At 42.4% G+C, this 26,264-nt stretch overlaps 1 protein-coding gene across 2 annotated transcripts; it reads left to right on the top strand.

The window, feature by feature from the left end:
• Nucleotides 1-387: 387 nt before the first annotated feature.
• Nucleotides 388-25,280, top strand: RBL5 (RHOMBOID-like protein 5). Of its 2 annotated transcripts, XM_011622948.3 has the most exons (6): nucleotides 414-818; nucleotides 15,836-15,999; nucleotides 23,858-24,021; nucleotides 24,163-24,422; nucleotides 24,679-24,836; nucleotides 24,961-25,280. In XM_011622948.3, exons 1-5 carry the CDS (start codon nucleotides 532-534, stop codon nucleotides 24,728-24,730), a joined length of 927 nt encoding a protein of 308 aa, XP_011621250.1. In that variant the 5' UTR covers nucleotides 414-531; the 3' UTR covers nucleotides 24,731-24,836; nucleotides 24,961-25,280. The 2 variants fall into 2 exon arrangements, with proteins under 2 accessions (XP_020519383.1, XP_011621250.1); XM_020663724.2 differs by lacking the exon at nucleotides 24,679-24,836 and having other exon boundaries at nucleotides 388-818.
• The last annotated feature ends 984 nt before the right edge of the window (nucleotides 25,281-26,264 follow it).

The following is a 26,264-nucleotide window of genomic DNA, read 5'->3' as shown; positions in this document are numbered from 1 at the left end:
TTAAAATTAATAATATTAAAACAATATTTTAACTATTTTATTTATTATTAAATATGGCAATAAATATATATTATTAAATTTTTTATTTTTATATTATTTAGAATAATGATACTATGAGACCCTTCCACACTCATGTGTGTAGGACCTCAAAAGATTACCATTAAAATTGACACAGATCTCTAGAAAAGTTAAATCCTAGGATAACTTTTTTTTAAAGATATGTGTCAAATTTAATGGTCAAATAAATAAATACGAGTAGAAGTTTTTTTCCGAATCGGCGAAAATTCGGAAGTGCTTAATTTTTTTTTTTTTTTTTTTTTTACGGCTATACCGAAACAGGCCCCAATGCGAATACGACAACAGGAGCCACTAACTCCCAACAGAATCTTTACCGGTTAGAGAGAAACTCCTATAAAAGGAAAAGTCCGGCTGACCCGCTCTAATGCCCGTTATCTCCAGTCTCCCCCATTCCTATGCGCCGTGCATCGTCTCCTCCACCATGCCCCACCACCCTGACCAGCAGGCGCGGCGATGGGCAAGCACCCCGCGCTCGACCTCGAAACTGCGGCGGTGCCACCGCGCACGGTTGCGCCGCCGCCCGCTCAGCCTTGGCACTCGTGGCTTGTGCCCCTCTTTACGGTCGCGAATGTATCTCTCTTTGTGCTCACCATGTATTTGAATGACTGTCCTCGCAATGAACCAGTGGGTCTTGGTGGGAAAATGAAGGAAAAGTCCTCCTGCTTGTTTGTTAGGTCGCTTGGGAGGTTCGCGTTCCAGCCGCTGGACGAGAACTCCTTCCTTGGGCCGTCATCCACCACGTAAGAATTTTCTTTCTCTTCAAAACATACATACACACACTCTCTCTCTCCTTGTGAACATGAATTTTTCATAACATAATCTCTGCTTCTCATGGTTTCCATTTCTAATGGTGCTTCTTTTTTTTTGACAAATGTTCGAAGCTTTATTAAATGGTGCGTCATAACTTGCATTTCTCTCTCTCTCTATCAACCTCTCTCTCTCTCTTAAGATGTAATGATTGGCAGAAAAAGTACCTCAGTTTACTTCACTTAATAATTGATTTCTAAATATCCAGACACATCGAATTTCTCTCTCCCTTACTGAATATACATGTTTTAGGGATCCAACATACCGAACATCTCATGGATTCTATTTGAATCTCAAATTTAGTCTAGGTGTGCATTTCAAATGGTGCAATATATTTACAGAATGGGCATCAGAATTGTGGTGAATTGTTTGGGAAGGTATGTTTCTACCCGGATGGAGGCTGATTTTGTCGGAAGCCGGTTAATAGTATACATTTGTGGGCAATTGTATTTGAGGATAGGGGTTCATGTTCCCTATTCTTAGATTAGATATATCAGAAACCTTTCAAGAAGAGAATAGATAATTTGAGTCTTTTACTTGGAACATGAGGATCTTGAAATGGATGAGTGGCAAGATAAGAAGGGATAGAATTCAAAATGAATCCATTCGGGAGAATTTAGGTGTGGCACCAATAGGCGAGAGAGAGTAGACTTAGGTGGGCTGCCCATGTGTGGTGCCAACTAAGTACTGCACCTGTTAGGAGGTGCGAGTTAGTTCAAGTAGAAGGACTGAAAAGGGCAAGGCTAGGCCCAAAAAAACGTGGTTGGAAGTGGTCTGAAAAGATATGGGGACTTATGGCTTCACTGAGGGTATTGCCTTTAATAAAACATAATAGCGGACCAGGATTGGTGTAGTCGACCCCAATTAATTGAGAAAAGGCTATTATGATGATGACGACTTGGCCCTTTTCTAAGTGGCTCATTGGATCAGTTGTTCATGAGTTGCGATATAGCTTCTATGCAATTCTATCTTTTAGGTTACTTTCTGATTGTACGTTTGGCAACTTCCTTATTTCTTGTATATGTTTTTTTCGTCCCAATAATGTCTGTAGTGTTTTCTTGGGAGAGCACGTAACTAGGGTATGAGAAAAGCTTCCCCAAACTGTCATATGCTGAACTTTATTTGTGACATTGGTGAATTGAACAATTGGGTCGCCAGATGAGCTAGGTTATCAAATGCTCTATTGTTTAATGGCCTCAAGGAGGGAAATTCTACAGTGATGCATGAATGTTCTAAGCAATGTTAATGTTGGATTGGGTTGGTAGAAAGATAAGTGGTTGGCTCAATGGACACAAACTAAATTCTCTTTTGTTGTGATAGCCCCCTAAAATGTGGTAGTGCATGCATGACTTGTGGCTTCCCGTGCCGTAAAAAACTCATGTTGATAGAAACTAGCTAGTGCTATGAGAAGGGCCTTTGCTACAGTTACAAAGAGAAGTGCACCTGGAGCATTTCCTTAGATCTACAAGTTATACTCGTGAGCATTTTTTAAGACCTGGAGGTTGTACTTGTTAGGTAAGGGCACCTTATAAGGGACCATGATGAATGATGGGATTTTTTTTTTAGAAACTAATGATGAATGATTGGATTAACTCTAGATCATTTAAAGAGTTGGGTAGCTCTAAATTTTAGCATTGCTTTATAATAAGTCACTATTATTTATCTCAAACAATATTCATCATTTGTTGCCTTATATATTTTTATCCCATTCTATGGCTTGGTTACTTTGTGAGTGTTACTCGCTAGCAATTTTTTTATGGACCGGGTTTCTATGCAGCCAAGCTAGCATATTTAGAAATGTGGGCCTCTTAATAAATCTATTTTTGATATGGATTTTAAGACTTAATTTTTAAAGACATGTAATCTCTAACATGGAGATCATGAATATGAATAAATAAATAAATTTTAAAAACTGAAAATAATAATTCTAGTAAGAAAGCATTTGGACCGTTAGTTTCCATTGTTTTTAGATGGAGCACCTACTTGCGTCCATCTTTAAGATGGATGCTTTACACTTCCTGGACCGCATATGTAGATATGCGGTCTAGCCCGCATATGTAGATATGCGGTCTAGCCCGCATATGTAGATATGCGGTCTAACTCGCATGAAACAATTTTTCTTTTTTTATTCATAGATAGTTTCTTAGGGTCCATATTGTCTGTAGTTTTGTGTGTGTCACACAATCCATAGACAAGCTTTGGAGAGCTTCCATTCCCACCTAATTTGGATCACATAAAAAAGAAAGGGATGAGAAAAGGAAAATCATTAGCATACTTTTCAAGGGGTACTAAGGGAGATGATATGGAAGATTCAAACTAGTATCACAGAAGACAAGATAATTACCTAGCAAGTGAAAGAGAGAACAATATATGAAAGATGGGAAATACAAATTCCTAATTGATTTTGAATGAGATGACATATATGTATTGAGGTCTTAATACATATAGAGAGACAAGGAGATGCTTGTAGGGAGGGTTGTTGTAAATATCTTAACACACAAGGTCTATCTCAGCCTTTGTGAATTTTCATGTGCATTAATATAGTAGGTTGGGTACTTGCAAGACCCCCACTTGGTTAGTGGAAATGATAAAAAGAGGTGGTGCAATCTCCCTCTCTCTATGTGTGTGTGTGCGTGCACGCGCGCACACACACAATTGTGTTTTGCTTTTGGGAATAATTGTTCTTGATGCATGCTGTTGTCTCACTAAAGCTTTGTGCACATGTTGTGGCTTGAGCCAATTTGATGGGTTCATTAAGGTATTAAGTAAGTTTTGCCTAACTATCATAGTGGGAGAATGCTACATTCAATTTGAGAAATTGTTTAATTGAACAACTGAGTTAGCATATTGCTTTTTTTAGCAATTTGTTTAAAAAATTCACCATGATTCTGAAACTTTTTAAGCCAATCTCAATGTTAGATGGGATTGGGCTGTCAGAGTTCCAAAAGGGCAAGTTATTGACTCTAGGCAACAAACTAAATAACCTGATATTGTGATGGCATCCTAAAATGTCATATTGCCTGTATGGAGTGTTGCTCTTCCTACAAAATAATCTATATTGGTAGAAATTTGCGATTGCAAAATAATTGGGAGAAGGCCATTTCATATAGTTGAGAAAAAATCTGCAACCTGAAGCATCAGTAACAAAATCTTGAGGTTATGCTTGTTAGGTGGGAAGAAGGGACCACAATGAATGATACTATGAGGATGGTCAATTACTTGGAATAAGGCTTGGATGATGATGATGATGATGATCAAACTTTACACTTATTGTGGAAATTTGGGATATCTGGGTCAGTGTTTCAAAAAGCGGATTGCCTAGCACCTGGTCTAGGCGCCCAAAAAAAGCGGAGGTTCCTGGGCGCCCAGGAAACCACCTAGGAGGCTACCCAGCGCCCAGACCTAGGCGGCTGCCCAGGTATAGTGCCCGGCCCAGAGGCGGAAAGAGGTTTTGGTCGGGGCTATTTCTGTCCATTTGCTTTATACTAAGGGGCCAAAAATGGGGATTTTAGGTTCATTTGAAACCTAAACTCATTAGAGCCCATTTTAGAGAGAGAAACCCCAAAAAACTAGTTTTTGGTGATTTCTTTAGGATCAAAATGTTTATCAAAGTTATAAGAAATTGATCAAAACATCACCATTGATATTAGATTTAATTTTTGATGTTTTATAAATCTATTGAGGGTTTTATAGAAGATTTTGATTCCTTAGAAGCATCTATAAGGTGGAAGTTTGGAGATTGAGCAATCAAAGTAAGTGATTTTTTTTATTGCTTGTATAAGTTCTATTATTTTGAGATACCTTCTTCGGGATCTAATAGGTATGGTGATCCTGGTTGGAAATATGGCTACATTTTTTTTGAGATGTTGAACAATGATTAAACTTTGAACATTGATTGAACTATTGATTATTCTTTTGAGTCTTCAAGTATTACTTTCATTTTTGTTTTCTACCTCTTGGTTGTGTATTGTGGTCTTGTGGATAGTGGATTTGTAGTTCCACTGGTTTGGCATTTGGTAACTTTGGTTTAGAATTTGGTTGGTAAATTTTAAGTTTTAATTGGATATGGACCGACTTATGGTCATGCTTATGGAGTGTGTGCTAATGTGCAGTATACTTTGAATTCCGATGTGCCCTAAATACCTAATTCTTATATTTTATACAATATAGAATTGTAGAATCCTTTTTGGATTCAACTGAGCTACCAAGGTTCTGGGTGCCCGCCTAGGCGCTGGGTGGCCCGCTTAGGCGCTAGGTGGCCCGCTTAGGCGCTGACGGATTGGACCCCCCAGGCCACCTAGGACCTGCTTAGCGCTTTTTGAAACTATGATCTGGGTATGTTCTTAGCCGAAGTTAGTGGGCCTTAAACCTTGCAAGTGCACAAAAGTAGTGGAATCAGAGGTCATGGTTCATATTAATGTTCCTCAATACTTGACTGAGGGATCTATGGTGTACTCATTACTATTATACTACATTAGATTCTATGCACAAACTTCAAAGTTAAGTAACGATGAAAGCCTGGACTCGTTTGACACTCATCCTTGTCTTGATCTGAGTTCAATTGGTCTAACTTGATCATGTCATTTCAATATTATAAGAGAGACACTAAAACTTGGATCGGTTTCTCGTGACTCAACCAAGATTTAGATAGCTTCCGAGGATTTGACCAGTTTCAAGAGAGCGAAACAATTGGAAAAGAAAAATCTTAATTGCCACATAAACGAGGAGGAGGGTGCTCCCACCCTGAGGGGGTTTTCAAGAGAGAGAAACAATATGGAAAAGAAAATTCTAACTGCCACATTAATGAGGAGGAGTTTTAGAGAGAGAAACGATTTGGAGAAGAAAATCCTAACTGGCGTAGTAGCATTGAAGAAATCTCTCCTCTCTCTCTCTCTTTCTTCTACCCTCTCACTCCTCTTTTTTCCTTCAAGAAGAATAAGAGGAGGAGGAGGAGGAGACTACAAGGTTCAAGAGAGAGAAACAACTGGAGAAGAAAAATCCTAACTACCATTTATGTTGAAGAAATCCTCTCTCTCTCTCCATCTCTTCTCCCTCCCTTCCCCCCTCATCCTCTCTCCCCACTATTTTTTCCTGAGGAAGAAGAAGAAGGCAGGGTTCAAGAAAGAAAAAGTCTTCTGAAGAAAACCCTAAGTGGCATTAACGTTGATGAAACCCACTCCTCTCTCTCTCTCTCTTCGTTTTCTCTCGCACAAATAAGAAGAGGGTGTTGCAAAAATCACAGGGATAAAGAGAGTGAAACACTAGGAAAAACCATATCCGTCGTTGTTAATGTAGAAACACTCTAGTCTCTTTCTCCTCTCTCTCATCTTTCTTTCTCCCTTGCTTTACGCCCTGAGAATAAAAATATAACATACGTATATGATAAGAAAAAATATTCCATAATTGCCCCATTTTGTCAGTGAAATTTGTAATAATCTCTGGGGTTGAGTCACCCTTGATGTTATTGCCTAGCCCTTTCATTCACTCATCAAGTAAGGAAGATTCCAAAGAAAATCAAAGAAGAAAACAAAAAAGATTTTCTTGAAGTAATCGATTAAAAGAGGGTTGATAGAGTAGAAAGATGGGCTTGGATTCGTATAGCCGACCCCAAATAGTTTGGAAAAGTCTCTGATGATGATGCTGAATCAATTAAAAGAGGGTAGGAATAAAAATGAAAATGTCCTCCCTCTTCAGCAAGACCCTCATTTAGAGGGAAACTAGACATGAATCCCTAGTTCAAAACTTACCCACTAGAATATTCACTCTTTGGAGTGTTCTTTCTATAGTATTCTACCTACAATCTTCTTTGGAGATAGCCCTTGAAGTCCTAGGATGCTTTAATATATTCTAGATTGCTCTAATCTATTGTTCTGTGTTCTTATATTCTACTTTATTTTGAAATAATTTATTGTATTCTAGAATCTGTTATGTTCTAAAAGATTCTATTACATTTTTGGAAGATTCTACCACAATTTTAGAATATTTTAATTTGTTTAAGAATGCTCAAGAAGTTTCTGAAATGTTCTGCAACATGTTGAAATGTCTTGGACGATCCATTGCATCAAGTGGTATCAAAGCAAGGATTGTGCTCCATCAATTATGAAGGGTCACAATGGCTGTATGAGGGGCTTATGGTGCTCAAACTTTGTGGTGCTAACACCTGACCAATTAAGTTACTTTCAAGAACTTAAGAAGCAAGTGTAAGAATTTGATCCATGTGCTTATGCATCAAGCAGGACATGGTTTGACTGGCCTGACATTGGAGGATCACAAATTTTGTCGGGAAGTCCCTTCTATTATGAGTGGGAAGTGAGAAATCACACTTCGAGAAATGACTTGTTTAAGGATGCAAAGCGGTGGATTGATGTAGAACATGCTGACCAGTATTATTTGTTTTTCTTTATTTAATTTTAGGGATTTATTTTTAGAATTTTTAAATTTCATTCTTAAGGCTAGTTTGGTAAAGAAATTAGATTATTATAGAATTATTTATTTGTAGAGAGATAAAAATGTCATTTTGTGTTTGATTTTATTTTTTAAGTTAGGTTTAGGTTTTTGTGGAGTCTAAGTCAAATAATTTTTAAATAGGGGTTAATAGGGTTTTGAGTCAGAGTTTGATAATTATATTGTCTAGGGCATGGTTTCTAGAGAGAGCTTAGAAGCTTGGCTTGTAAGCTTCTATCATTGTTTTCAATAAAAATTTTGGTTTATTGTTTTTGTCCCTGAATTTCTTTCCTCATTATTTGTTATTAAAGCATGCCTATTCCTAAAGCACATGAGATATGTTTTTTTTTTTTAATGTTAAAAAGCACATGAGACATGTTGCATTGCTCAATGGTTGCTAGAGGTATCAAGACCCCAGCTTGGTGCATGTGTGTTGGTTGAGGGCAGGGCCATAAAACCTCCCTTGATGTGCCAACCTACTTGCCAGCTTTCCCCATGCATGCACAACATGCACCTATTCCACTTTGCAGTAAACAACATCCACTCATGGCAATCCCGTGTTTTATGTATACACTCCTATTTGAGAGGGTGGTGTGAGCCTTGGGTTGACCAGTAGGCTGTTGTGGATAAGGCAAGTGCACATCATGGTGTGTGGGTGAGCCTGCTTACCACATGGTGGCACAACTCGAGGGTGGGTGGGCTGAGCAAGGGACCAAGGCACCTCGGCTGTGCAAGCTCCAAGTTTGAATTCGAATTCATGCTGATCGAGGGATGCTACTATGTGGTTGAAACAACTAATTTGGGCCACTAGGAGAGGGAAGAAGGTTAAGGCACTTGAACAAGTTGAATGTCCAGGTGGCCTCACCCTGGGTCGTGGCTTGAAGGTTTGATCGTGTGGGATCTTGTAACCACTCAGGATGTGGGCTGCCTGGCTAGCTGCCAGGTGCCCTTGACCAGGCCATGCGCACTAGCTGGTCATCACGTGTAATACATTTGAATTAGAGTTGGTTGTAACTCAAGGTTTATGTAAACCCCTGGCCCAAACCCTTGGTAGGCATATGTGGCAGTATACTTGTAACTATACAGCTTGAATAAAGTGGGCTACGACCCTTGGACCCATCTGTCTTACATGTGTGTGTGTCGTGCATGTGTATGCTTACTTGGTGCACATGGAGATAGGCTGAACTTGACCCTTGGCTGTTAGGCTAAGAGTCAAGGCCACACGGTGCTAAGCAAAACAATTGGCCCTGTGACAGATGGTATTATAGCCTCGGTTCCACAATGAGCTCAGAGCATAGCCCTGACGTTGAATGACCGCATGAACATGGTGAAGGAGTGACTCTTGTTGTTGGACTAGATGGTGGCTTGAGTAACTACCTCGGAGGAAAGAGCCCAAGATCTTGGCACATACCTTGATGGGTTGGTGGCTACAAAGGGGGAGCACAGTAGTAACCAGGGAACCCAACTGGGGGATCTAGAAACTGACTTTGCTTCCGTGACCGACATTTTCAAGGAGAACCTCAAGGCACTAAACGAGGAGCTCTGCCTAGTCAAGAGGGCATTGAGCAACTTTGTTAGTGTGCTTGAGCAGCCATGAGTCAAGGTGCCAGGGCCAAAGCCTTTTGGTAGGACTACTGGGCTAGAACTGCGAAGGAGATAGAAAACTCCTTTTGGGACATGGAACTGTACTTCAATGCTACCCATGCCACGGAAGAGGATCGAGTGATGGTGACCACAATGTACCTCACCAAATATGCAAAACTCTAGTTGAGGACGTGCAGGAGGGATGGCTAGATGGAACTTGAGCAGTTCCTGCTAGGGAATGCTTCCTGGACAGGTAGATAGGCCCTACAAAACTCAAGCATGCAACTGCTGCTATGTCAAGCAGTTCTCGAGCTTGATGATTGACATCAAAAATATGTCAGAGGAGGATAAATTGTTCAACTTCATGGCTGGGCTGCAGCCTTGGGCCCAGGCCAAGTTGAGGAGGCAGGGAGTGAAAGACCTCCCAACAGATGTGGTTGCTGCATAGTCCCTAGCGGACTATAATTTTAATACTTTGTTGAAGGGTTCCCGATAAGGCAAAGGCAAGGGGAGGGGGAAGAAAGGAAATGGGGACATAAACAACATACATATGTGTGACCCAGGGGGGAGAGGACTGGGGGTCCTCTGGCACGCCAGGAGGCAAGAAAGACTTCTCTGGCTGCTTCATTTGCAAAGGCCGCCATAGAGCCAAGGACTGCCTAAAATTTTTTTTTCCTTAATGCAATTCAGGTGGTGGAAGAAGGAGAAGAGGAAGTCGTGAGAGCGGCTCCCCTTCGACTTTACCTGACAAAAAGTGGGAAAGGAGGCCCTCACAAATGGTGGCCTGATGTATGTCAGAGTCACCCTAACTGTGAAGGACGTGAGAGCTGTGTTGGACATTGGTGCCACGCATTACTTTGTGGCTGACCGAGAGATTGCATGGCTAGGCCTCAAGCAAGCCCGGGACAGTAGCATGATGAAGACAGTGAATTCTGCACCCCAATCATTTTTGGGAGCCTCGAGTGGGCAGATTGCACTCATCGAGGTGCCTTTGGACGACTTTGAGGTCATCCTTAGGCTGGAGTTCTTGGTAATGGCAAAGGCTAGTGGTGCCACATCTAGGTATGGTGACCATCTTTAATGAATTGTGCCCCCGCATAGTCCCGATCGAGCTCAAGGGAAAAGGCAAGATGATGTCTGTCTTACAAGTGACGACATGCCTACAGTAGGGTCACACTACATACTTGGCTGCCCTAGTGCTCAAACAATCCAAAGAAGGTGTTGCAGTGTCCCCTTTAGTTGAGAGTTACTGAAGGAGTATGCAAGATGTAATGCACCTAGAACTCCCCAAGTCCCTTTCTCCACAAAGATCCGTTGACCACTAGATCAAACTTGAGGCAAGCGCTCGACCCCCAGCTTGTGCCCCATATCGGATGGCCCCATCGGAGTTGGTTATAACTGCAGAAATATCCAGATGAGTTGTTGGATGCTAAGATGATCCAACCATCAATTCCCCCTTCGGTGCGCCATAACCGCTCCCCATTGCCGCTCATTGATGATCTCTTTGACCGGTTGGCTAAAGCCAGGGTCTTTAGCAAGGTGGATTTATGCTCGTGCTGCTGACAGGTGTGCATAGTAGAGGGTGATGAAGAGAAGACGGCTTGTGTAACCCGCTATGGGTTATTTGAATTTCTTGTAATGCTGTTTAAGTTGGCTAATTCCTTGGCAACTTTTAGTCGCTTAACGAATGATGTACTTTGTTAGTATTTTGATGTGTTTGTAGTCATGTACTTGAATGATGTCATTGTATACGACTAGAAATTTGATGACTATGTTTGGCATCTTAGGTTGATACTAGAGCTAGTGAGGGTTAGTCGGTTGTACATAAATCTAGAAAAGTGTGTATTCAGCCAAGAGTTGATGATGTTTCTCAGGCACAGAGTGGGTCATGGGGTGATTAAGAGGGGCGATCAGAAGGTGTGAGCCATATTGGAATGGCTGGAGTCTAAGAATGACCACGAGCTACGCTCCTTTTTGGGGCTAGTTAACTATTATCCATGGTTTATCAGACGCTACTCAAAGAAGATGATGGCCTTGACTAGACTTCTTAAGAAGGAGGTAAAGTGGGAATGGATAGAATATTCTAAGGAGGCGTTTCAAAATTAAAGAAGGAAGTCACTAGCAAACTGTTGCTGTGCCTCCCTGACTTTGATTGGCCCTTCATGGTACAAACTGATGCTTCAAGCCACGTAATTAAGGGAGTCCTAATGTCGGAAGGACACACAGTCGCCTTTGAGAGCCGAAAGCTCAATGAGACCGAACAAAGATATGAAGTTCGAGCAATTGGCTCTCTACTCGAATTATTGTTGCGACCACGACTAGATGCTCAGTCTTACTACTCATGGCATCAGCTACACTGTTGGCTTTGCCTAGTTTATACTCTAAGACAAATCAAACTCTGCACAAATTCTTGCCAACGTGCCTGTTTGGGTGTCAAATACATTTGAGTGGTGAAATAGCTTGTGGCCACATTATCAATGTGGACCACAAACTTGCTTCCCAACGAAAAATGTCTCCATGCTCGCAAGCAGTGTACCACTGTCGCTATCTCTTTTTCATGGACTGAATATTTTTGTTTGGTTTTGTTAAGCTTTCAGACCTCCAAGGTGACTTGGTATCCTTCAGGCATCAAGACTCCCCCAATGGTATGTCTTAATGCATCAATTTGCACTTCGAAGGGCCACTCAAAGTTACGAAGGCGCAACACAACACTGGTTTGCTAGTAACTGCCCTCTTGGACGTTTGCTCTAGCACCAGCCTCCGATGCCGAACATGGTCATCAAGGTTGTGACTGTATAGAATGATATCATCCAAGTACACAACTAGGAACACTATACTCGCTATGTACAGTATCATTAGCCAACTAAAAGTTGTTGGAGCATTAGGCAACACAAATGACAACGGGGTTACACAAGCTGTTTTCTCTTCATCACCCTTTGCTATGCGGACCTGCCAGTAGCCCTAGTGCAAATCCAACTTGCTGAAGACCTTAGCCTTAGCCAGCCGGTCAAAGAGATAATTAATGAGGGGCAGTGCATAGTGATCCTTCACTGCCAGCTTGTTCAAGGCGCAGTAATCCACATACATTCGAAGGGATCCATCTTGCTTCCTTTGAAAAAGGATTGGGGCACCAACGGGGGACTTGGATGGCTGGATCATCCTTGCATCCAATAAGTCAACTAGCTGTTTCCACAGTTCAGCCAACTCTGATGGGGCCACTTATTGATGCGGACTTGGATTCCATTTTGTTATTTGTCTTTGCGAACAAGAGTTTGAATTTACCACACTGACATGGTTCTCTTATAAATGATGAAGTGGAAGTGGAAGTGGAAGAAGATCAACTCATATCCACGGAGGATGAGGATCTTGTCTAGGCATAAATCTTTTAAAGGAAGTCATGAAGGGGTGGTATATATTGATAGCTAAATATCAAATACAACTTACACTCACATTGTGGACTTTTGGGTCCTTAATGAATGAACACAATGTTTTGATTCAAAATGATCTTTTCCTAATACAAGGTCCTGGGAGAGAGAAACGAGCAGCTTGTGATTTATGAGATTTGCCAAAGATCAAGATTTGCCTTTTCCCCAATAAGTGCTTTTGAAGTTTTGCTAAAGAGTAGAAGGATACAATACTCAAGAATTACAGGATAGTATTCACCCAATTAGAGACATCTGTCAGAGCAAGAAAGGAGAACATGACTCAACTTTTGATTGTGTACTCTCTTGAATGGAAACTCAGTAATGCACTCTGGAGGGATCATTATAACTAGGAGTCATCAGCGAGCCGCATGGTGGATACCTCAGAAGGCATTTTTGGTTAAAGAAAGGTGGCTTTTGTAGAAGAAGGATATTACTGGCCAAGTCTCGAAGGAGATGTATTCATTAATTTGTCAATCGGCAAACTCAAAACATCTGAAAATGCACACCCCATAAGTATGGAACTGCTATTTGACTCTGACCTCCTCCCCATGAGGATCTGCTCAAGCATATGTAAATACATAAGCAAGTGCAGTATAAGCTCCAAGAACGTTATACCAATGCTAAGGAAGTTCAATGTTGGCAAGTGAGGAATGTGTTTTAGTTAAGTTTTACTCTCACTTGAAGTGCTCCCTAAGTGGAACCTATCAAAAGCTCAAGTTCAGGAGATTGGTCCGTGTGAGAAACTTGGAGATAACACTGACAAAATAAAAATATCGGAAGGGATTCATATTTCTGCTGCTGGTCGCGTATCCAATCTCTATGAGTTCCATGAGCAGGAATTGATCGAGAAATAATCCAATGGGGGGAACAATTTTTAAACACACCTAAAGACAATATTTGCCACATACCTTACATTCAGCCTAAGGACAGTCTACAACTGAAAATGGGTGGGTAATTTATAGAGCATTGTGGACCTTTCATTGGAGTCTTGCTTGGAGAAATATATAGGGCCCAACAAGTCGAAGTCAAGTTCTCCTTAACCAGGGGAAGATGATGCAGTGGACCACCCGAAATATTTCGGGCTTCTAGAGTATTAGAAAACCTTTTACGTATTATGAAATATGTTGCAACCTTCTATAAGACATTAGAAAATTCTAAAATATAATAGTCTTTGAGAGCATATTAGAGTGTTCTAGAATAGTGAAGAAATTCAAAACACATTAGTATATATTAGAGCTATCTAGAATAATTACAGTATCCTTGGATCTAAAGGGGAATCTTTTAAGAAGATTTTAGGTAGAATATGTTGGAGGAACACTCTAGAGAGTGAACATTCTCGTAAGAAATTTCTTGGAACAAGGGTTGAGGTTCAGCTCCTCCTGTATAAATAGTCATTTCTATCCTCTTGTAAGTAAGTGTTACTTCAAGAAATTCTCTTCTTGTTTTTGTTCTTAAATTTTCTTCAGATTCTTTCTTACTTGAGTGTAGGTGCATTACTCCTCAAGCTAGGGACACTCCTCGAGGGTCCTTCATCCAATGGCTGAAAATGCTTTCTAGTGATGGGTATTTTGGCCATCTTTTCCCCTTCAAATTTCACACATAAAAGAGATGATTCTACCATTTTTTGATTTGATACTACATTTGAGACATGGAAGTTTGTTGTTTCTTACAAGTTTGTAGATCTTAAAACTCACACACAATGGCACTAAAACTTTAACAACTTGACATCAGTGATTCTTGGCCTTCAAACTCAATTTTGTTTATGGAAGCCATTCTTTTTCAAAGGTTAAAAAACCAATATATTACTCAAAACCCCTTATACCAGGTCTCCTTGAATTTTAGGCGGCCATTTAGGCAGCAGAAACCCTTCGCTGGCTAGTCACCATCTCACACTTTTCAGAACACGATCTCACACCTTTCAGAACACTGCCCCTAGTCGAATTGACAAGTTTCTCAGTCACAACTGACATGCTAGGTATGGAGCCCTTGTAGGTGACATGGAATGATGACAAAAACTTACATAATGATTCCCATTTTTAGCTTTGTAGACGAGGCTCTCCTAGGAACAGTGGTATGTAATGATGCAAAAATAGGGAAGTGTAATTTATTTAAGAGGTATTTTGGGAGGTGTAGAATCATCAATCAATTATGTTAGGCAATTTTGAATTTTTTTTTCAACCTTTTTATTTGAAAGGTAAGCTTTTATGAGTATGAGGATCGATTTTGTGGGAGTGGACGTAGGTCAGTGAATCAATAGGGATCCATGTGGGAAGTGCGAATGCAGTGTAGTGTTTTCTGTTACTGTTCAATTAAAAAAGTGTAATGATTTCTATTTTTCGAACATTTGATTACATATTCCTCACCATTTGAATGCTATAATACGACCTGGGCAACAGATTTGGGAGAAAGAATTGATTTGAGTTCTGCAATGCTGTAGGCCCATCAAAGTGGGCCTGTTGCACTGTGAGCTCTTCTGTTGCCTTAACTATACCAACCTGGTTAATATATAAATTAATTTCTGGGTTTATTTGTCAGCAATTTTCTTCTTTCTTCCATTTGTTTTATTAGGTTTATGACAATCTAATCTCTCACTCTCTATGCATACTCTTGTTTATAAAATTATCAATTTCTAGTGATCCTAATTGCCAATATCAATGTCCATTTCTAATAATTTGAGATAAACTGATTTCCATTTCAAATGATCTAAAATGCCCAATATCCCTTGACTTCCAAGCTATTTAGGTGATTCCTACTCTAAAAATTAGGAGCGAGAATGAGGATGAATATATATGCTAGTGCTCCAGCTACAACAGAGGGCTAGATTGCAACCAACAAGCAGTGTCACGCTCTAATCCTTGTTATGTAGAGTGTCATGTTCTAATTGGGAGTGTTTGTGTGCCAATGTTTATGAGTCTGTGGGCTGATGCGCCCATTGATATGTGCTTGTCCTTGTTTAAACATGCGTAAGTTTTCATTATACACACTCTTGCACATGTGGATCTTTGCATTGGCTTCATCCGCTGTATGAAAAGTGTATACTTCTAGCCAACATGTTGCAATCTCAGAGGATGATTGTCAAAGTTTCTGATTGGCCTATTTAGAAATACTTTTTTGACGGTATGTTGTTTTTGATCAAGTCATTAGTTTTGAGGAAGAAAACTAGAATGATGTCTCTTCTGGTCATCATTTAGAAAGAGAAAACTTTAGATCTTTTTTCATCTTAGCATGCGTGCGCGTGTGTGTGTGTAGGAATGATGGAAGAATAGCATCAAAACAAAGTGGTATATTAACTTGGCTATGCCAATTGGTGTGATCAAATGTGTACATGATTGTTTGAAATTTTGAACACTTAGACCAAGTTAACATGGCATTACTGTGAACATTATTAAAAAGTTACTAGAGATTTTCAAGATTTCAGAGGGGAAAAAAGGTTCCTTGAGATTTTCTTTATATTACAGAATGAAATTAATCATATACGCTTCTTTTGTTTCGTGCAGGCTTGACTTTATGGGTGCTCTAGATTGGAAGAAAGTGGTTTTTGAACATGAATGGTGGCGCCTTTTTGCCTGCATTTGGCTGCATGCTGGAGTTGTTCATATAGTTGCTAATATGTTCAGCCTCCTATTTATTGGAGTTCGTCTTGAAGAAGAGTTTGGTTTTGGTAAGTTCAGATCATTCTCTTTATTCCAATGTTTTGAGGACACCTTCTTCATATCCTTAGTCTTAAGCTCAAGCAGTAAATGGAGATCTAAATACGAGTGGTTATCTGGGAAAATATTGGCATTTGTATAAAGTGTGAACTTTGGGAATGCCAACTTTTCAAATGCAAGCATTTAACATATTTTTTGTTGATAAAGTTAACATTGTATTACTGAGAAGTGATAAATGTGAGAGTCTGAGAACACCCACTTGGGGTGTCTCTAGGTAAAAAATGCATCAACCTGCCATGTACAAAAAATGGGCTTATAGGACCCGCTTGATTACAAAGATTTACTTGAAGCTTTCAAAAAATAAACCATATATAAAGTGTCTATGTTGTGTGCTTGTGGTCCAGAACAAAAAAAGGGTCTGACCGGGTGTGCTCTTCTACTTGGATTCTAGCTCCCTCTTTTGCCAAGAGATCTGTGAACTCGTTGGACGTCCTCCAAATATGCTTCCATGAGACGTCCATATCCTTGCAAATGTGAGCAATTTCGTAAAAAATTGAGGTTAGGTGCCACGGTGGAGAAGTCGTCCCACTTGCCTAAGAGAGACTATTTTGTGAATCTCCTTCCACTATCAGGTGTGAGCCCCAAGAATGGTTGAAGCTTTTTAGGCCCAGTAAAAGGGCCAAGGCTTTTGTGTAGCGGGAATCATTGAGGCTGAGATGCTCAGAATAGGTTAAGAGGATGTTACAATGATGGTCTCTAAAGACACCCCTAGCACCTGCCGGGCTAGGATTCCCAAGGGAACAACCGTCAAAATTCAGATTGATGCTACCTTCTGGTGGTGGTAGCCAGTTGTTAGGTCTTGAAGCCTGTCGCGATTGGTGGTGAATGATATTTTTCCATTGGCCGAGGAAAAGGTTCCTTGATATGCCCCAGAATACCTTATGATTAGAGGCCCAGAAGGTGGCCAAAGAAGTTACCTTGTGTAAGAGTGCTGAAATGTGGAGTTTAAGTCCTTGAAAAATTCTGGTATTTCTTTCCACCTAGATTATCCATATGGTTGCAACTATGGTAGCCTTCCATAAGGTTCTTTCAGCCGTCGGCCAATGTGTATCAAGATCACATGAAATCAAGGCCTTGATAGTAGGGGGGTGACCCATTGGATACCAAAGAGTTGCAACACTTGGCCCCAAAGTTTGTCGGTAAAGTTGCATAGGATGAAAAGGTGAGGGTTGGATTCCTCCTCACATTGGCACAAAGCACATATGTTGCGAATCAAGATCCCTTTCTTTTGGAGATGGTCCACTGTGAGAGCCCTTTGGGAGCAGGCAATCCAATTGAAAGTTTGAACCTTGGGTGGGGCGATGGTGGACCGGACTTTTGACAGTATTGAAGTGGGATTAACCTGAAAACTGCGGGCTGAGTAAGGCTCTTATAAAAAGAGGCTACCGTGAAGATACTTGCGGGGGCTAGTGTCCAGACTATAGCATCTCTTCCACGCGGTGGAATGAAGAGTGAGTGTAAAGCTGTCGAGAGCAACTGAAAGTGGTTGGTTTCCTCTTCTGTTAGGTTTCTTCGGATTGATGGGTTCCATACTCTTCGGCCTCCTGACAAAACAATTTCCTTTGCAATAGTAGAGTCTTTGAGACAAGTGTATAGAGGGTAGGAAATACTTCTCGCAGTGGGGAGGGTCCTAGCCATAAATCTGACAAAAAACTCACTCTAGAACCTTCTCTAAGATGAAATCTTATGAACCTTTTGAACTGAGAGAGAGAAGAGGTGAAAGATTTCCACGCTCCTGAGGCATTATGCGAATGTCTCCTTTCTGGCACTCAGGCTCCTTCCGGGATCCTATACTTATTCCGTAAGACCTGAGCCCAAAGAGAATTTGGCTGAGTGGCTAGTCGCCACCACCATTTCCCTAGGAGTGCCAAGTTGTGTTTTTTTAGGACCCGAATCCCTAATCCTCCCTGATCTTTAGGTAGGCAAATGTTGTCCCACGCAACTAGATGAAATTTGGCCTTTTCTACTTTCCCTGACCATAGGAAATTTCTCATGAGCTGGTCCAGACGATTTGCCACTTGAGCTGGCATATGAAAAAGGGACATGAGGTCAACAGGGAATTTGCCAAGGTGGCTTTAATCAGGGTTGTTCTACCTGCCATTGAGAGAAATCTACCCTTCCACCCTGTCAGACGTCTATCTACCTTGTCTAGGACTTGGGACCATTGTCTCTCTTTTGGTTTCCCCAGTTACAGTGGAAGACCTAGGTAGGTAGTAGGAAGGTCCTCTACTTTACACTCCCAATTTGGCATTTGTCATAGCAACTCCCATCATTTTAGATTTCTCCATGTTAACTGTAATCCCTGTTGCTACTTGACAGCATTTAAGGAAGAGCTTGAGGGTGTCAACTTCGCTTCGTGAGGCATCAAGGAACACCAGGGTATCATCCGCATATTGCAGGTGAGACACTGTTGGGCCGTGCCTGCTGCTTCTGAAGTCGGACAGGAGTTCTGCCTGGTAAAGGTGGGAAATGGAACGACTAAACACTTCTGCAGAGATAGCAAACAGAAAGGGGGAGAGGGGTCTCCTTGGCAAAGTCCCCTCGAAGACGGGAAGAAGCCTTTTGGTGTTCCGTTGATGAGGATCGAAAAGTGAGGATGAGAGTAGCAGCCTCTCATTCACTTCCTCCAACGGTCTCGGAAACCTATTCTAGCCATAGACTCCTCCAAAATCAACTAGTCAACATGGTCATAGGCTTTTTCCCAGTCTATTTTGAAGATAAGGCTTGGTTTTTTAGCCAAGTGCCTCAAATGGATGCACTCGTGAGCCACAAGGGCCCCATCAAGGATCTGTCTGTCTTTGATGAAGGCAGTCTGAGCTGAAGAGGTGATGGAAGGGAGGACTTGTTAAAACCTAGAAGCCAGGACTTTAGCCAAGATTTTGTAGGAGGAGTTAAGTAGACTGATTGGGCGGAAATCCTTGATTTCCTCTGCCCCTTCAACTTTGGGGACAAGGACTAAGAAGGTGGCATTGATTGCTTTGTGGAGAGTTACCCCGAGGAAGAATTCCTCAAAAAAGTTGATGAAATCAAGATGTAAAGTATCCCATAAAGCTTTAAAAGTTGCAATTGGGAATCTGTCTGGTCCGGGGGCTTTGCCTTTGGCTAGGGTATCAATAGCTTGTAGAATTTCTTCTTCAGTGAAGTGTCGCTCTAGCCAGACAGCCCTGTCTTCGGGGAGGGTTAAGAAGTCAAGAGATGACATTCTTGGTCTCGGGCCAGATGGAGCTGTGTATAGAGTCTGAAAGAACTCTATGATTGCCTACTCGATTTCTTCTGGTTGAATTAAGTGGCGGTTGTTGGATTTGATCATTGAGATAATATTGTCTCTTCTACAACAATTAACTATTCGATGGAAGAAAGCAGTGTTATAGTCACCCGCTTTCAACCAGTTTATTCTTGATCTCTGGAACCAGTAGGCCTCTTCTTTTTTGAGGGTTGAGAGGTATTCCAATTTTGTCTTTGATCTGAGATCCAGCTCTTTGGCATCCATAGATCTAGATTCCTCGAGACGGTCAAGTTTTTTGATGGTTTCCAAGAGGGAAGATTTGATTTGGGAGAAGTTGCCGAGGATGGACCTACTCCATGTCTTGAGGGAGGATTTGAGAAGCTGGATTGTGGTCTGGAATCTATAGCCTGCTCTACCCGTGACTTGGGATGAAAAAGAGTTCCACCATGTCAGGATGAGGGTAGGTAGGGACTCCTCGTGGAGCCAAACTAATTCAAATCTAAAGGGCTTTGGGCCCCTCCTTACTGTGAGAGTATTTAGGAGTATGGGGCAGTGGTCAAAGGTGGGTTTGGATAGGGTCAGAGCAAAGGATCCTGGAAAGTGTTCCTCCTAGTTCAAGAATAGAAGGAACCTGTCTAATTTAGAGAGGGAGGGGTTGGTAGCCTGGTTGGACCACATATATCAACTGCCTTGGAGAGGAATGTCTAAGAGTTCATTTCGACTGATAAAGTCAGAGAAATCCTTCATATCCTGAGAGATAGAGGTGGAGGAGTTCCTCTCATAGGACCATCTGATGACGTTAAAACCTCCTCCTAAGCACCAAATAGGGTGAGGCAGGGACGCTACATGTTCCAATTCAGACTAAAGCCTGAGTCTAAGGGAAGGTGAATTTGGGCCGTAGATGGCTATGAATTTCCAAGGGACACCGTCTGAGATACTTGAGAGGAGTACGGTCACAGAAAACTCCCCTATATGGGAGGAGTTTAGAGTGTGGTTTGAAGGGTTCCAGGCCACCTAGATGCCTCCTGATACCCCATTCGTTGGCAAAGAGACCCACTGGCAAGGTCTTCTGCCCCATACCTGGCGAACGAGTTGGAGATTGGGCTCTGGTTGTTTGGTTTCGAAAAGGGCAAGAACAACATGAAGGTGTTTAGATGTAAGGTCTTTGACAACATCCCTTTTGGACGACTGTCTCAGATCTCTTATATTCCACGTGAGCAACTTCATGGTTCAGGGGTGAGAGAGGAGGATGAGACCAGTCTAGTAGACCTCCTCGGACGGTTGGTGGTGGGAGAAGAGGGGAGGCTGTCAGCAGACTGTCCCTCATAGGAAATGGAGGAGAATAAGTAGCAAAGTTCTCTCTGGCCTTTGAATCTCACTTGCATTCTGCTCTCGCGTCAGCCGTAAGAAATTTGTGAGCCGGTCCTTCGGGGTTGTCATGATGGAACCCCATTATTTTATACATCTCTTTCATCCTGTCTTCGTCCCTGTTTGTCCCATGCCCATAGACCTCCTCAGCATTGTCAATGGCTGGGGAGGGAGAGATGGGTTCCCTGGGTGTCTTGGAGGACTCTATTTCGTATTCAGCCAAAAGTGGTGTTGGGTTGATGGGATAGAGATTGGGGGTAAAGAGGGGAGGGGCTCTAAGGAGGTTGCGGCAGGTACAGGAAGATGGTTGGTGCTAGGATGAACCGAAGGTGAAGGAGATGGGAGGGAGGGCGTTTCATCGAGAGACAGGAAGGTAGGCTCCAGGTTTGGGGTCGAAGGAGAAAAGGGCGAGGCAAGGGGTGGAGGGTAGAGAGGAAGAGGGGAAGGAGGAAAGGAAAGGAAAAGCATGGGATGGGGTTCTAAAAAAGAAAGAGGAGAGGTAGGTGAGGAAATGGTGGGTCTGGATGGAGGACAAGCAGGAAAACATCAATGGAGAAGAGGAGGGCATAGCAAATTGGAGAGTGGAAAACATTAATGGAGAAGAGGAGGTCATAGCAAATTGGAGAGTGCGAACCCTGTGGATGTGGACTAGGTGTGGGGTATAAGAAAGATGAGGGGCAAGCAAATAGGAGATAGAAGCATGGTCAAGGGGTGAGTGGTCCAAGGAATGAGCCGCAACAATGCTAAAGGGGAGTTGGTCTCTGTTCATTTCCGGTTGAAAGTTTGGTCGTCCGATTGCTTGTGCTTTTGGACTGGTTCAAGGATTTCTTCTAGGTTTAGAGGGAGGAAAGTCAGGAGGAAAGTCAGGGGGAAAGGGGTAGGAAAAGGTCGAGAAAGGGGCAAAGGAGGGGGGTTAACAAGGGTGTGGGTTGCAGGGCCAAGGGTAGGGAAAGGTCAGAAGTGGTGGAAATGGAGGAGGGAGGAAGCGATTCCTGTTCAAGGGAGTCGGGGGAGGGAAGGCAGCAGGGGAAGAGACAGTGCATGGATGGGTAGAGGGGGAAGACAGGTCGGTGGTACCTTTGCCGAGGGGGAGGAAAAAGGGGAAACGGGTGAGAAGAGCAAAGGTTTGGAGTGAGGAAGAGGGAGGCTAGGCCAGGTGTCGCCATCTTGGGAAGGGAGACCATGGGGTGACTCTTCGTGAGACGACACGTGAAAAGGGGTAGGTAGAAAAGGCGGCAAGGATCAACGGGTTTTGGCATGAGGGGAAGAGAGAGAATACGGCGGAGTGGGCGACATGGATCAAAGAGCTGTAGAGGGCGGCAGGTGGACAGGGAAGGCTGGTGAGGGTGACAGGTCTGTTGGCGCAATCAGGGACAGGTGTGCAAGGGGAGGCAGCCGGGGCAGGAGATGAAAAGGGGAAGCTGGCGAAGGCGGTAGATGGGCAGGGTGGGACGGCTGAAGAGAAAACGTGGAGGGCGGGGCAGAAAGGGGGCAGGGGGGAAATAATGAGGAGGGCTCGGGATTTGAGGCAGAGAGCGAGGAGGAAGGAAGATTCGAGAGAGACGGCTCGGGTCTATCGTGTAGGCCTGGAGAGAGAGGAGGGGGAGTAGAGTCCACCCGAGCGTCTTTCTCGGGTCGCCGAGAGAAGGGAGGAGAAACGACAGGGGATGGGCCGGTGGTATCATCTCCTATGGGTTACGGGTCAGAAGAGGGTGGCAGGATTGAAGGCTGCTTAGACGGCTCAGTGTTCCCACCCCTCTGCTTGGTTGAGTTGGGGAGATTGACACGTGGACGCCAAGAAATGGCCAGCTGTGGATGTTGCCCCTGGTGGCGCGCTTTTAGGTGGGCTGGGTCGGGAGGACGTCGACGACACCTCTTGCGGTGTCGAGCTCTGCTTGATACCAAGGACTAGGGTTGAGATGAGGTTTCCAGTGGAGGTGCAGAGCCAGCATGGTGGAGAAAATGGGGGGAAGAGGGAGAGGCAGACGACCACAAGATAGAGACTGGGAAGTAGAGATCATCTACTTCAAGCCAGACAGTTTGGGGGATCTGGCTAGTGTCCAGAACTTCCAAGAGCACTCGAATAGAACCTAGAGGGAGAGTCTAGAGGGAAATCGAATGAAAAGAACCGCAGGCTGCCGCCACTCACCGGAAAGCTTCAGGAAACCACCCATGAAGAGGGATGTGGTCTAGAGTTAGCCATACTCTTTGTTTCCTAAAGGAGCCTTCTTTAGGCGACCACGCCCGAAGAAGACAAGAGGCCCCTTTGAAAGTAAGGGTTTTGGCTTCCTGTAAGACATGTTGAGCATTGGCAGGAGACGGGAAAGAGAAAAGGATGTCGCCACTGGAAAGGCGTCTGCAGGTGAGGTTAGGCTCCCCCCAATGGCTTTGGGCCCATCTTTCAATCCCTCTAATGTCGTCACGTCTAGGTTGGAACCTTCCAACTACAGATGCCAATCGCAGTCTCCTCAGGAGGGGATGAAATGCAGAAAGGGAGGAAAGGGGAGCTGGCAATGGAACTGGAGTTTCCGCTTGGGGGCGAGGAGGGAGTAGGAAGAGAGGTGGTACCAGGGGGTGAAACGTTGCCGAAGAGGTAGGCTTGGAAGGGGGAGGAGGAGGAGGAAAGGCCAAGGACCGCGGAGGCCAGAGGTGGGTTTTAGGGTACAAATCGTAGATTTTGTTCCAGCTGAGGGGATGAAGAAGATGGCGGTCCTGCTGAGGGGGAGGCATTGAGATTTGTCTAACTTTTTCTGCAGCTCTGAGGCATTATTAGCTTTGGTGGTCTTCACTTCCCAAGCATTTAACATATTAAAAAAGTTATTTGTTCCTTCAACAGACTATGTTAGGTGGTTGTTCAAATCATGGCTATTTGCTGAATCCTATGTGATTGTTGTATTGGATGAATTTCATTTATTAAGCATAATAGCTGTATTTCATGATGTGACGCCTTGCTTACTGGTACATATCAGAGGTTTATTGAGCTAATTTCAAATGATCATGATTCTTACCTTAGAAACTTCTGTTTAATATCCTTAAAATGATCTTTTCTATTTTCTCATTCGACTAGATCTTTATGATAATTGCTCTCTAATGCCTGGTTCTTTCTTACCTTGTTTAAATTTTTTCAAATTAATCGAGTTCCTTATTTCTATAAGTTTGAAATGCTTGCTATTGTGTCTTCGTCCCTTCTGAGGTTATGATCTTTTGATTTCCAGTGAGAATTGGAGCACTGTATTTCCTTTCTGGCTTTGGCGGGAGCTTGTTATCCTGTCTCTCTTTCCAGCAAAATATATCAGTTGGTGCATCTGGTGCTCTTTTCGGATTACTAGGGGCCATGCTTTCTGAGCTCTTTACAAATTGGACAATATATGCAAACAAGGTCCACATGAACCTCTTACCTATTCCTATGAATGATATTTCTAGAAACACTTGAGAGAGAGAAAATTGTCAAGTTGCTTTTTTATCGAGATAGAAAAAAGAAATATTAGGTTTTTTATTCTGATGATATACTTGTATTCAGTGTGCAGCATTATTGACTCTTATGTTCATTATTACCATCAATCTAGCAGTTGGAATCGATCCACATATAGATAACTCTGCTCATATTGGAGGATTCATTTCGGGGTTTCTACTTGGATTTGTTCTTCTTATACGACCTCAGTTTGGGTGGATCAGTCGTAGATACATTCCTCCTGGATATGACATGGGGCATGTTAAACCGAAGTACAAAATGTATCAGTATATTTTGTGGGTTATTGCTTTCATCTTCCTGATGATGGGGTAAATTTTTTGAAATCATTTCAACTTTTGTGGTCGAATTGTTGAATTAGTATGTGAATCATTTTGATGCATAAATGTACTTGCTTAGCTGGTTTCTTACTAACTTTTAGACATGCTTTTGCATGCATGCACTGAGACCCAATCTTCTTGTAGTTACATTAATAATTGAGTATGTCTTCATATTCTGATGCATTTATATGCTTACTTCAGGATTAGATGTTTTTGTATCCCTTATGTGAATATTTTGAATTTGCAGCTACGTCGGTGGGTTGATCAAGCTTTATAGTGCACATCCACTGGACAATTGACCCTGTTCTATTAGAATGTCTTGTACTAACATACTCGTTTCAGGCTATCCTAGAATGCACATCAAGATGCTATGCATTGCAAGATGCATACTAGTCAATCTTCATGGTATGTGCATGCATGTGTGTGTGCATGCGCTCTTGCGCACGAGAGAGAGAGAGAGAGAGAGAGAGAGAGAGAGAGAGAGAGAGATATTCAATTGTGTTAAGTCCTTGGATTTCTTTTTTTACAGTGGCAAATGGAGCAAAACTTAGTCTATTTCTTGAAGCTGAGGGAATGGGATACAGGTACCCTGGTCTTCCATGGCAGAGCAGATGATCAAATAAGCTAGGATTTTGCAAACCCAGATTGTGTTTGATTGACTGGGAGATGGTCCAATCAACTGTGGATAAATTGTGAAATGGAAGGAAATATTTAGGCCAAAAGCTACATTGGTTGGATGGCCTAATTCCAGACTGCAATCTAGAATGCTTTTTCTCCGAAGTTTATTTTAATCTATGTATAATTTTGTCTTTTTAATAGTGAAAAGGCATTGAAGTCGTGCACCCCAAAGCTCCATGTCCTCCTCTGGAATCTGATGTCCAAAGTTTTTGCATCTTCGTTTATCATCCAAATTTTGTGATTCTTGTGTCATTTTCTGCAGTGGATGCTCAATTTCAGATGTGATCAGAGCAAATCATTACTCTTTACTGTTATCTATTTGGGAACCTCAAATTTTCTAAAAAAAAAGGAAAATGGAGCAAAGCTCTTGGGCCTGGGTATTTTGGGCATTTTGTAATTAGTTGGGCTGTTGTTGTGTCTAATATTAAGGTTAGGTTGTATTTGTCATGTTGTTTTGAACGTATAACGCCTCTTAGATTCTTGCTTTTGATCCTATGGAAGTGTCTTCTTTTGAGGCACATGTGGTTCTAGGTCTTCCGAAGGGCATTCCGGTTCTGTTTATTGTTGGGACACCTCAGTTCCCACCCTTTCCAGTCTCCTAGTTTTGGAAGGAAGAATGATTCCTTTATTACCAGTCTCAGTCTCAGTCTCTCTCTCTCTCTCTCTCTCTCTATATATATATATATATATATATATATATATATTATATTATATGTTGGGTCTTAACACCATTTCCCTCGTCTCTTCTCTCTTATGTTTCAATCATTTCGATGGCGCATCAGTTACCATTCTCTCTCTCTCTCTCTTCATGTATATAATGGTTAGTCTGTAAACAGCCAAGAAGAAAAAGATACCTTGGGTTTTCCATCAGAAATAAGCCTTGGCCTTTCGCCCTATAATGAATTCCTATCCCTGGTTGATGCATCCCATTTGAAAGCATTCCAACCAAGAGGAAGGAGAAAGAAGAGAGAAGAGAAAGAAAAGTAAAAAGGGATGGAGATCCTAGTGCTTTTGGTCATATGGGGCTTACTGAGCCATGGAGGACTCAGCTTGTTAGACCCAATAACCATCTCCTTCCCTACTTTTAGTGAGGGTACCTGTAGAGGTGGTGAGCTCAGTTGCATGGGTAACGCATCGAGTGGGTCTAGCAATGGC

This window comes from Amborella trichopoda, chromosome 5 (assembly GCF_054954075.1).
Source record: "Amborella trichopoda isolate Santa Cruz 75 chromosome 5, AtrichopodaSantaCruz75HAP2 v2.0, whole genome shotgun sequence".
NCBI lineage: Eukaryota > Viridiplantae > Streptophyta > Magnoliopsida > Amborellales > Amborellaceae > Amborella > Amborella trichopoda.
The sequence above is the reverse complement of the archived record's forward strand: the minus strand, read 5'-3'. Positions and strand labels throughout refer to the sequence as shown.

Coding starts and splice junctions, on each gene's coding strand:
- RBL5 (XM_011622948.3), top strand. CDS start 532: ATGGGCAAGCACCCCGCGCTCGACCTCGAAACTGCGGCGGTGCCACCG. Junction 819..15,835: donor CTTGGGCCGTCATCCACCAC/GTAAGAATTTTC, acceptor TGTTTCGTGCAG/GCTTGACTTTATGGGTGCTC. Junction 24,022..24,162: donor GGACAATATATGCAAACAAG/GTCCACATGAAC, acceptor ACTTGTATTCAG/TGTGCAGCATTATTGACTCT.